Source organism: Macrobrachium nipponense, chromosome 39 (genome assembly GCF_015104395.2).
Source record: "Macrobrachium nipponense isolate FS-2020 chromosome 39, ASM1510439v2, whole genome shotgun sequence".
Classification (NCBI taxonomy): Eukaryota; Metazoa; Arthropoda; class Malacostraca; order Decapoda; family Palaemonidae; genus Macrobrachium; species Macrobrachium nipponense.
The window spans coordinates 26,472,004-26,484,503 of NC_061099.1; the positions used below are offsets into that span (position 1 = coordinate 26,472,004).

General features: G+C 41.4%; 1 protein-coding gene across 1 annotated transcript in view; it reads left to right on the forward strand.

The window, feature by feature from the left end:
• Positions 1-2,338: 2,338 nt before the first annotated feature.
• LOC135210397 (ionotropic receptor 93a-like) overlaps positions 2,339-12,500 on the forward strand; it is a 38,181-nt gene continuing 28,019 nt past the window's right edge. The window contains exon 1 of the mRNA XM_064243301.1: positions 2,339-2,480. Coding sequence (XP_064099371.1) covers positions 2,339-2,480 — 142 coding nt within the window. The remainder of the gene's footprint in view (positions 2,481-12,500) is intronic.

A 12,500-nucleotide genomic window follows, 5' to 3' on the forward strand; every position in this document is an offset into this window, starting at 1 on the left:
AATCATTTCTGTTTACGTATCTAGTCTCTCACAAGGCCCTATATACGTAACATTGGCGAATCTTGCCTGGATTGAACCTAGCTTGCTTAAAAAAAGCTTGTAAATCGCGTTATCCGTTGTAAAACGTAAACTGTAAATTATTTTAGAAAGCGTAAATCAAGCACACTTGCAGGGAAAGAAGACACACTGACTCACGGTAAGGTATTCTATTCATTAATATGATTATTCTATAACAAATGTTAGCTTAAGGTATGTTTAAGTATTTTCCTGATGAAGTGTTTAAAAGAGCGTAGGTAGAAATCTTATTATTGTAACGGCGAACGCGCCAGAGCTTTATTTTAGCGGCGAGCAAACAATTTGCCCCGCGAATTTTCTGTTACTTTGTGCTGTCCTCGTAGGAGCTCTCACGAACACGTGTGCAGATAGATGCCAGAAAGAACCAGATCAAAACTAGGAAGTGCTTTGCCAGGGTTTATTGCTGTGTTTGAAAGCCTAGCTAGTTAGGAGTGTTTTACTAATAGTTACGGCAAAAGAAGTGTACAATTCTTTTGTCTGTGATATGTTAGGGAATCCATTTTAACTTAGTTTTCATTCCAAGTGTTGGTAACCGCTTACCTCTCGGCTAATTCAGCTTCGCGCTCTCTCGCGCCTGCGCGGTCTCAACCAACCTTCGTCTCATTCACAGCGGCAGCCATGTTTGTTTCCTCTTTCAACATTATGTAAACAATTTAAGCAAAGTAACGCAAGTCACTTTCAAAGTTTTAACGTAAATAATATCGATCTTGGTACTAGTATCTATCGTCCTGCCAGAAAAATTAACGTAATTCGCCTTGAATAAGAAAGTAGTATTTTGTGTTGTAAATTGCCTTCGCATTTACAGAGAATCAGCTGATTCGCCCGCGCGTGGTCAGCTTCTCCTCACATGTTTCACCTCGCATCGCTCACTCGCGCGCTGAGCGAAGTTTCATTTCACTTCGCACTTAACGTAACCTCATTTACAATTGTTTGCTAACATCGTTTTAAAATCCTTACCGTCATTTCACTGTTCACGGGGACCTAGTAATCTTACATAAAGTTAACGTAAATCTCAAGTAGAGTAAATCACAAGAATTGTTAACGTAAAACGCGTCGTTGTAAAATTCATATTGAAACGCAAATCATTTCGTAAGCGCGAGCCGCTACATTAACGTAAAAATCGTTCACCACGAGCGCGTTATCATTTTCATAAAACGTTATCTAAAAGCAATTCTTTCATTAAAAACGTTAACGTAAGTAAATCATTTAACGCAAGTTGCGTCATATTAAACTAACATTAGTAGTTCAATTCAAATATAAGGGAGTTCATTCATATATCATTTTCACCCTCTCCGAGAGAGAGAGAGAGAGAGAGAGAAAACCAGAACACAGTATTCACGAAGCCAAGAGTACTACATCTTACCATTAATTATAGCATGCCGAATTAACCTTATTTTAGTCTCTTGTGTCTTTCATTTACACAGCGTGATACGTACGCGCATGTGTCCATTGCAGTTTGCAAACCTTTATTTATTTCATTTACCGAGTACTTCAGCGAGGGACTGAGCATTTTCAATTATCATTACCTGTCGTTGCCCGAGTGGTCTTGTTCATTTTTTATCACAAAAGACTTGCGTATACCGCAAGCACAACTCGCACAGTGTGCCACGCAAATTCATTACTTCCAGACAGGGAAGTCGTTACCAGTTTAGGACTGGCCACCACCAGTGCACGTCAGGTCTTACCATTTTACAGTGCCACTAATTCTTGACACTGTCCATCGACTGGCTGCTGAAGTACTCCCACCTTTTACTTTCTCTCCTCCACTATTACACTCTGCCATGAGCAGTGCCATTTCACTTCAGTATATTTAAGTATACTGCATGTAGTGTCCGGGACACACCAGCACGATACCAGTGCTCCAGCCTCCATAAGTGCCATTGCACCTGTACAGGCCGTACAGATAGCCATTAAACCTGTGTGTCCGTCCTTACGGAACGCCCAAGTAACTAGTGTGTCCATGTACAAGGGTCAGTGATCCTTCGGAACACTCAACAAAGGGAACGCCTCCCGCAGCGCCGCAATACCAGCCCTAAGTGCTGACAAACCTGCGTGTCCGTCCTGCGGAACGCCCCTTAGTGTGCCGTGCGCCGCACACTCCATTTGATTTGTCCGCCTCATCAGAAGGTGCCACTCCCCAAAGTGCCACAGAGCACCCAGTCCTTTAAGATTTTTTTCATCCAAGCCTCCACTGCAGCCTAAGGAAATGGCTTCTGCTGCCCAACCACATGTATCCATGGAGCTGGAAAGGCTCCAGACCCTCATGGCTCTGGGCACGAATGCCGGTTACACTGGGCAGGAACTCACCCAGTGGGTGAAGGGGCAGGTGGATGATCTGCTCCTGCCAAGAAGAAGAGCCGCCAGAGAAGCAGAGGAGGAAGGAAAAAAGAAGCCCAAGAGTGAAGGCAAGGGAAGAAGAGAGGAAGCATGAGCTGGCTCTCAAGGAGAAGGAGCTCGAGGTGGAGAAGGCACGACAGGTGAATGCCGAAGCCCTAGCCATGCAGCCAGCTCCCAGCCCCACGCCTACAGTGTCGTCCAACCCTATTGCCAGCATTAACGCTCTCATCCCGAAGTGGACTGAGGATGAGCCCGAGGCATGGCTGGAAGAAGTGGAAGCCTTATTCGGAAACAAAAAATAAAAAACTACCCTACCACTGAGATAGAGAGGGCCGCCTACTTGCCAAGCACCTGGACGGCAAGGCTAGACTGCCTCCCTCCGCTCACTGGATCAGGGTCAGCGAGGGGACCTGGTGGAAGTTCGCCGGGTCATTACAAAGGCCTATGAAATCACCCCGGAGGTGGAGGCAGCGTTTCAGAGGTCAGGCAAAGGAAGTTGGTTGGGCCTGGGGAGATTACTCCTACCACAAAATCCAAGCCGGAAAGCGCTGGCTCGAGGCCATGTCGTGCACCGAGTTCCAGGACCTGTTTAACAGGATCATGCTGGAAGACCTCTACCAGTGTGTACCTGGGCCACTCGCAGTGCACCTTAACGACAAGCAACCCAAGACACTTGCAGAAGCTTGTCGCCTGGCTGACGACTGGGAGACTTTCAACCCCTCTCACAGCACCGCCCACCGACGCATAGTGCCACCCGGTCATCTCTCTGGATCCACTCGGCCAAAGGACGCCCACCAAGGACACCCACGGACTTGCAACGTTTGCAAGAAAGTGGGTCACCTCGCAGCAGAGTGCCGCCTCAAGAGCGCTGAGAGCCACAAACATCAGAACCCTCCTAGGCCACCGAACGGTGCCTCAGCCTCCTCTCAAGACCACTCAGATGCCTTCCGGAGACCAGCCCAGCAGAGGGACTCCTGCAGAGCCTGTGGGGCTACAGGGCACTACTCCCCCGGATATCCCGGGTGCCCCAAGCACGTGCCTTCGACCCGGCACGTCCACCTGATCAGTGCCACAACCCCCTCGGCCGTTATGCCCGAGTCCAGGTCTCACCCTGAGCGGGTGTGGACCTCGTCAGTCACAGTGGCACCCCTGGATGGCTCTACCCTACCTGTGACTCTGCCAGTTACGGTAGATACCGGCTCCGATCTGTGTCTTATAGACCGGGACCAAGTGCCAGCCAGTGCCACAGTTGACGAGCACATCAGGTGGGCCATGACTTGGGTCGAAGGGCAGTCCAAGACCGTTCCCACAGTCGTCCTGCAGGTCACCACTCCTTGGTGCACCAAACCTCACCGCCTAGGTGTGGTGCGTACGATTCGGCATGGAGTAGGTTTCCTATTGGGACGGGACCTCCTCTGGGGATGTCCCTCCCCCACACCACTCCAGGGCCAAGCTACCTCACCACCTCAAATCACGGCCAGAGAGGACTCACCTGTGCCAGAGCACACTGCCAGCCTTTGGTGACTCCGCAGATTCGCAACCTGTGGGGGCCATCTCGGTCTTATCATCCAGTGCCACGGAGAGGTTCTGGAAAACACGTTCTGCCGGGACTGTGGCCGCAAGGGTCACATGTCTGCTAACTATGGAGGGTGCGCAAACCACCATATTCCTGCCATCGCAATGGCCGTCACCAATCCTTCCTCTCTAGGACCCCCAGCTAAGGGCCCTATAACCGTCGCACCCCTCCAAAGCCATTATCAGCCAAGCCACGTCAGAGCCTACGACGACTCTGGCGCTCAAATCTCCCTGATACGGGAAGACAGAATTCCCCGAGGGGCTAATGTTGATAGACGTCGATTGATCACCATTGAAGGTATCAATCACATTAAACTGATCCTTCCGACCGTCCAATTGAGGGTCACTAGACCTCACTTCTCCAAAGTTTGTACCCTTGCAGTTGCAAGCTACATTCCAGGAGGTTACGACTTCCTCCTAGGGCAAGACATGAAGTCTCCCTCAAAATTCAAAAGGTCTAGGGGTCCTAGCCCCACCACAAATCACTACTAACAAAAGAGCCACATGCTCTCCTTGACACCTGTGCCCGAGGTACAGTGTCGCATTCAATTGCAGAATGATCCTGGCACCTACCCAGAGAAGGTAGCCAGCCTGATCTCTGCCAGTAGCACTAACCCTCTAACCCCTAGCCATTGTAATACTAACCCTCACTTAAATATAATTACCTCATTGCATTTCCCTCCTGGTAAATTAACCACTCATCATCCCCACGCATCATTACCTCTCATTATGTATTTTAACAGTTCCGTCGCTGAACTATCTGCTGTGCGTACCACACTCTGGAATGATTGTTGGGGGGCTTCTTCATTTAACTGTATTGAGTAGGTTAGGCTAATGATTAGTACCAGGGCATTGGGTTAGTAGCAAGTAGAATTTTCAAGTAACCTTATCTAGGGGTAGAGTAGACTGTCGTCACAGACAACCCGTAGTTATTACTTAGGCTAGATTACATCCCTACATTAAGTTAGTACACTTAGCATCTTTGCCTATAAGTTAGGTAGGCCATTGTAGTCAGCCGTATCGCTGCTCAAAAAACTTCAAGTTAGAGTAGGAGAACTGGGTTGTCGAGGCGATCAACTTATTTAAGCCAAGACCTTCACGCCCGAAAGGGAGTGAATGCCTTCTTAACAGGGGGAGCTGCTACGTCTATAGAACGCCTCGCCTTCCCAGCAGTGTTTTAGTTATATTTAATTATAAAAGTAGCAGCCATGCCGTCTCCTGAAGCTACTGTTGTTGGGAGAGTGGGGATGTCGTAGGAATGATATTTCCGGTCTGACGGAAGCTTAGGGTAAGAGAGGCAGGTCACAAGAGTAGCTAGGCTGCGAGATGGATTTTAGGGACTTCTACAATAAGACCTATTTTCCTTCCCAATTTGCTGGCGTTGTGTTTACCACCTTTCAGGCAATGCTCGAGGCGGTTTTTGGAAGCCCCCGTGATTCGAAAACAAGCAGGATCGCTCTCAGTCGGCCGCGAGACGTGATCTCGGACAGAGGTCAAATTGCCAGCCTCCCAAAATTAGGCCTACCCACGACGCACTGGTGGACCCGGACCCCAGACCTGAACAGAGGTCGGACCGCATTCTTCTACAAGGATACACAGAATATTGCATAAAGGTACGTCTGAAAGTGTAAACTTCAACCCAGCACCTTTTACTACCATACGACTCTTGCTAAATTCATTTTCAATTCTTATTTTACCCCTTCTACATCAAAAGCCCTTTGTCCTCATCGGGCCACGTGCTCCCCTTTGTGACTTGTTAAAGACCAAGCTTTCGTGTATACCTCAGTGAACCATTCGAGTTTACCTTCCCCAATGTTAGGGAATTAATCAGCCTTAATCAAAGCAAGAAGTCATTTTTCCTTTTATCTCGTTTAATCTGGGATTCTTTTCCAGATTCCATGAGTCACGTGCCGTCTCTGCCCGCAAGTGTGCATTAACCCACGTGAATGAAAATCAGCTTGAATTGAATGAGACTATAAGCCCCAACGTGGGGGCCAATATCATTTAACTTTTCTCCAGGCCAGCACGGGCCTTTTTGTAAATAAATAGGTTTAAAGTAACGAGCTGAGTTTTCTGGCGACCTTCCCTCTAAAGAAAGAAAAATCATAACTATCAGTTTACGGTAAGTTCAAGCAATTCCCTCTTGAAATCCCTCAATCATTTCTGTTTACGTATCTAGTCTCTCACAAGGCCCTATATACGTAACAATATATATATATATATATATATATATATATATATATATATATATAATATATATATATATATATAATATATATATATACACACACACACACGCATATATATATATATATATATATATATATATATATATATATATATATATATATATATATATATTATATGGTTGTCTATAAAACCCCCTTACGTGATGTGAGACAGACATAATCACTCTGCACCTAAAAAAAAAAAAAATCATCATTCTTTGTGTTCGAAGAGAGTAACTGAGACTCTTTAGTCCAAAACGTTTTTGCTTTCTTACTTTCCTAAATTTTTTTATATATTTCAAGGTTATGAAATCTGTTTCACATGATAACTATATTGCAAGCTGAAGTTTGTCAATTTTTATGGATGTATTGATTTCTTATCTGAAAAATTATAAAAATAAAAAAAAAAACACCGTGCGTTTATCAGTTACTGACATACCAATACAAATATATCCCTGAACTGGTGTTTCGTAAACTATTTTATTTTTATTTTATAAAGCTTTCAGATCATATCATACATTTCTTCCGAGATTAAATCTTAATGAGAGTTTTAATTTTTTTTTCACCACATCAAAATGAAACATAGTCAGAACCAGTGAAGGTACTCTTGTCTTTTTGTAAGTGCCTTCGTAATGTTAATTAGGAAATCAGACGGATTGCAGTATTTCTCATTATGCAGCCAGAAAGTATGACATAAATAAATCAATTCACATCAAATCCAAAATCTAATGATTTACATTATTTCTCTGTCCCTGGAAACGATAGTTACAGGCCATGAGTCCTGATAGTATTACTGGAAACGGCAAATCTTAGATCTCCCAAAACATACATATATATTCATACAAACAAGAACGTTGCAACATTCACTTTCATTTTAAAAATTCCTTCGTATATCCAGTTTCTCAGTCTTTACCGTATATACCACCCAGGATTATATATAATGCTGGAGCTCCCTAGACCTACGAGAACCTGCTACGAAGACAGGGTGACTATCATAGGCCTATGGCTGGGTGGGACCTCTATCAGATCGATAGCCAAATCAGTCGGGAAAAGCAAAGCGACCGTTTACAGATGGATTCAGCGCTGGAAGGAAGAAGGCACTTTGCAGAACAGGTACCAAGGGATCTGTTGTCATCATTTCCACACGGCCCAGCACTCCCGGTATCAAGTGAGCCTCGGGAGCGTGAGCAACAGAAACGCGTATTTTAGCGAGGAAGGTTGGAGGCCTTATATTCCCGTCCAACATTATCCTGTGCCACGATAGGGATATCGAAAGTGCTATTAATATTTTCTTGAAGACCTAGATTCTTTCTGTTCTTGAACATTACATGCAAACTGCTGATTTGTTTTTACATTCGGCTGCTCTTCCAGATATTGAATTAAAGTTTGAATTAAGAAATTCACTCTCTCAGAAATGGAGAATGTCTATTTATATTTACATAAACTAATAAGAATCTTATGTTATTTCAATTATCAAGAAAATTTTCACTACAATAAAAATGAGACAAAATACATTGTTTCCTTTTTAAAGGTTTCATCATCATCTGTTCCTGTGAAACCGGCGACGAAAACCTTTGTCTAAACATTAAGTCACACAAAATTTGAAAATCAGGAAGTTACGATTTCCCTGATTATCTTTTTCTAGTTGATTAAGATATAAGTTGACCAACTGTAAACAAAATAACGCATAAAATAAGTGAGAAAAAACTATTCTTAAACGAAAATAAGAACTAGATCTAAAACTGCCTTGACCATGAAAATAACATTGGATAGCTCACTTATACTAGTTATCTCAAAAGAACTGCAGGAAACTGAAAGGCATATCATATGCAACATAGTTCCACGTTCCTAATTATCAGATTCTACTGTTATGATTAGCATTGCTCTGTTCGGATCAAGCTGACAAATTTAATCACTGGAATTGGTGCGTATATTAGAAAAGGCACCTTTTTGTTCACACAGGAGTAACAGCCCATTATTTTTATCATTTAATTTCGAGTATTAAAACTCAGACACTTTAATTATTACTATCAATATTTGAATTTAAGAGGATTGATGGTTATTTACATGGTTCTAAAACATGGGCAATTCCCTGTCACATTCTTTTTGTGAGTTAATTTACCTTTATTGTGCTGTAAGATAAAGATTTTTATAGCAATTTTACGAAAAAGAATACATTCCAGTTAAAAGTATATTTTGATTTGATTTGTATGGTGCTTTTACGTTGCATGGAACCAGTGGTTATTCAGCAACGGGACCAACGGCTTTACGTGACTTCCGAACCACGTCGAGTGTGAACTTCTATCACCAGAAATACACATCTCTCACTCCTCAATGGAATGGCCGAGAATCGAACCCGCGACCACCGAGGTGGAACGCTAATACCATACCAACCACGCAGCTGAGGCGCTTTAAAAGTATATTGTATCGTTTACCAACGCTCTCTCTCTCTCTCTCTCTCTCTCTCTCTCTCTCTCTCTTTCTCTCTCTCTCTCTCATTAATAAGTTATAGCTGTGAAATTATGCTAATTTATTTCAGAATATATACTCTCACCCTTGCAGAAAATTCTTGACACCTTTCCAAGGAAAAAATAACTGAACTGAATCCCATAAACGAAGAGCGAATGAAATAAATGGGAACGAAATGCAAGGAAAAAAAATGCTGAACACTAACTAAAAACGAACATATTCTAACTATCAGTGAATGTCAGTAGCGCTATTAGACTGTTTCAATGATTAATTCATATGTCATTTCATTTAGTGTTCAAACCGTAAATTCTAAATTCTTTGTTAATGTCAAGATAAAACATTCATGCTTTAATACGGTTCATAGATATGGCACTGTACTTGAGCAGTGGAATTACCTTCAAGGATACGACGTGCTGTATAACCATTTTGATCTCTGCAACAAAATTACGGTATTAATTCTTACTGGTGAATTAAGCTAGCTTTTTTTCATGGGCTTCCAAAGGTCGTGGTTTTCTTTAATATTTTTTGAGATGATTTGCGACAATAAACTACTGAATGACACTATCAACTGAACAGTTAGTAAGTCCCACAAACTGATTTGTGGAAAGTTTTTATCTAATTAAACTGGTAAATGTACAATGTCCAAAGGAATTAAAAAGACACCGGGGGTTACTCTCTGGTAGAATACTTGGGTGAAAGAAGTTACGTTTTATACTTGCATATATTGTGGCATTGTAGTTTTCGTTTTTTATTTTGTCTGAAATACTCTTTATATTCGCATTAAGGTTCATATTCCCAGAAACTTCAATGAACATTGGCAATGAAGACCTGCATATCGATCACCTTTATTTCCTTTGTACATAAGATCATTCTAATTCTTCTGGAAAAAAATAAGAGAAGGAACTTGTGATCTCGGAGTTTTTTTCCTATATGGAAAAGGGATAACTCCCGAATAAGAATGTTGAAACAAGGCCGAAACGTAGCTCGTAACTAACACAGCATTTTACATGATGATCTTTGTTATTTTTGATAAATCGCATCGTTTGAATAAATGATGTATCACACAACAGGCGCCGATGAAACTTTTCTTTATATTTATTGATTTTGAAAGGAATATTTCTTTTTATTCAGGATAAGCGGCAAATCTAATTTTTATGATATAAAAAATAGAGACATATACTTCTACTTGTTTTTCTCTAGCGGACCACTTTTGGCCCACGGTCATGGGGTTGGATGGCCATGCTGTAAACACAGGGCCTACCAGGGGTTAAGATGAAATACAACATCAGGAAACCCAAGGAAAAAGTAAATAGCTTGTTAATATTTTTCTTTCAATATTCCTATTGCGTGAAACCTCATTCGTTTCCTCTTCGATGGAGCAAGATTAAATTGTGCCTTATGTAATATATCAATATATGTCAGTCATAAGCAATAAACACTTAGCATAAAAGCTTGGATTTCTCTTCAATAAGAAGTAATCGCTATGCAGAAGACCCTCTGAGTCACTAAGTAATGCATAGCACATAAAACATGGAGATCATACAACTATCTCTTTTCAAACATCAGAGATACATTGTTCCCTACCTAACTAGAAGGCAGACAAAAATAATCACAAGATAGGCCCAAGTCCAGGTTGGCCATCCCCCTTGTGGCTTCTAGTGTGGGCATAGCATCAGGCCTAAGCACTTACAAAGGTGTATCTTGTGAAGTTTTGTGTCTGATATGAGCTCCTGTGCCTCTGAATAATAGTTTTATTTTACCATCTATGTAATAGTAAGCAGTGCCTGGCATGTTGCTGCTGGGATCTGGTCTTTGTTGCAAGTCCCTTCAAGATCACGTTCACTAGGACAAATAAAATCTGATTTAGAGTCCTCTTTCCACCTAGAAAGGAATCCACTCTGTGCTTGTTGTCCTCCTAGTTATATGACATACACAATCTGGGTAGCAAGTGAGAAATGTACTATCTCGCATGCTGTTCTGCTCATCGACTCTAGCAAGAGTAGAGCTGAAGTCTTCATAGGACATCAAGAGGTCTCATCCTTTCCTGTATATGTATGCTGGCATTTTAAGGAAATCCGTAGGATGCCTCTCTCTTTCAGTCAGGCAAAGAAAACTGTTATCAACAGCTATTTCTAGCTTTCTTATTGCTCACTTGTGAAATTGGGAAATTCACCAAGCTCGAAGAGTTTTCTATGTAAAATACCAGTCCATGTACCTTAGACCACATCAACGATTAGAGTAGTTGTGCTGGACTCGGTAATGCTAATATGTCATTTATTCTTTACAGTGAACGCAAAGAATCATTTATTAAGGTTTTCTTACGATCCCCTTTTGGGTTGCACGCAGCTTGATTGTCGTCCTAAATTTCTTGGAAATTGTGTGCTTATGTTTATGTATGATACAACAATTGTACACACACACACACACACACACACACACACACACACACACACACACACATATATATATATATATATATATATATATATATATATATATATATATATATATAAATATATATGTGTATGTGTGTGTGTGTGTGTTGTGTTGTTTGTGCGTGTGTGTGTGTGTGGATGTGTACAATTGTTGTATCATTCATAAACATAAGCACACAGTTTCCAAGAAATTAAGGATGACAATCAAGCTGCCTGTAACCCAAAAGTGGATTGTAAGAATACCTATATAAATAATTCTTTGCTTTTACTGTAAAGACCGAGTCAAGCACAACTACCCTAATCGTTGATGTGGTCTAAGGTACATGGACTGGTCTTTTACATAGAAAACTCCAGGTAGGTTAACAAGACGTCACCAGTCTTCGAGCTTGGTGAAGTTGCCAACTTCACAAGTGAGCAATAAGAAAGCTAGAAACAGGTGTTGATAACAGTTTGCTTTGCCTGCCTGAAAGAGACAGGCATACTACGGATTTCCTTAAAATGCGAGCATACATATACAGGAAAGGATGAGACTTCTTGATGTCCTATGAAGACTTCAGCTCTACTTTTGCATGGCTAAGCGACGGCCAACAAGACACATCAGTGCGAGGGTAGGTGGACACAGGAAACCAATTAATTCTAACATATTTCTCTGTTTCCGACGTTTCGTAATAATTTCTTAATTACATCATCAGGGATCTGTTGAATAATGAATAAATTACGAAAAAAGTTACTGTAAGAACTTTAAAAAATCATAAGAAAATTAAAACTCACCAGATACATTACAGCTAAAAGAAAAGCAAACGAACAAAAGAACCAAAGACCACTAACCAACCTTATGTGGAGAGAGAAAATGGCAGCATGCTTACAAAGAAAGTTAACTCGGGTAAAGTTGAGTAGAGATTTAGGTATTTAACTGTGGGACTAGTTGTTTAATAAACAATGACTCGAGTCTAGGGAATTCGTGAGGATTAGCTGTTTGGCCTATTATAGTAAAATCACTTCTTTCGATGTAAGTTTTACAGATTTGGGAATAAGCTCTAATATTAGAATGTTCTGGATTGGAGAGCCTACAACCAATACTAAAGCTAATTTCCCGATGGGAGTTGATTCTGACTCTCAGTACCTCCTTGTGAATCTGACATATGTCATTGAGTTACACTTAGGACAAGTATACTTGTACACCACGTTAGAGGATATAAAATGGCTTAATAAATCCTTTAGGTAAAAAAAAAGAACCAGTTTTTAACAGATTTTTGTGAATTAATTTTGAATTGATCGCACCAAAAGGATTGTGGATAATTTGAAAAAAAAATTTCTAAAATAATTATTGTGTAAAAAGGGAAATTTGGCGTAAACATTTAACTTAGGTTCTGTTGAAGGT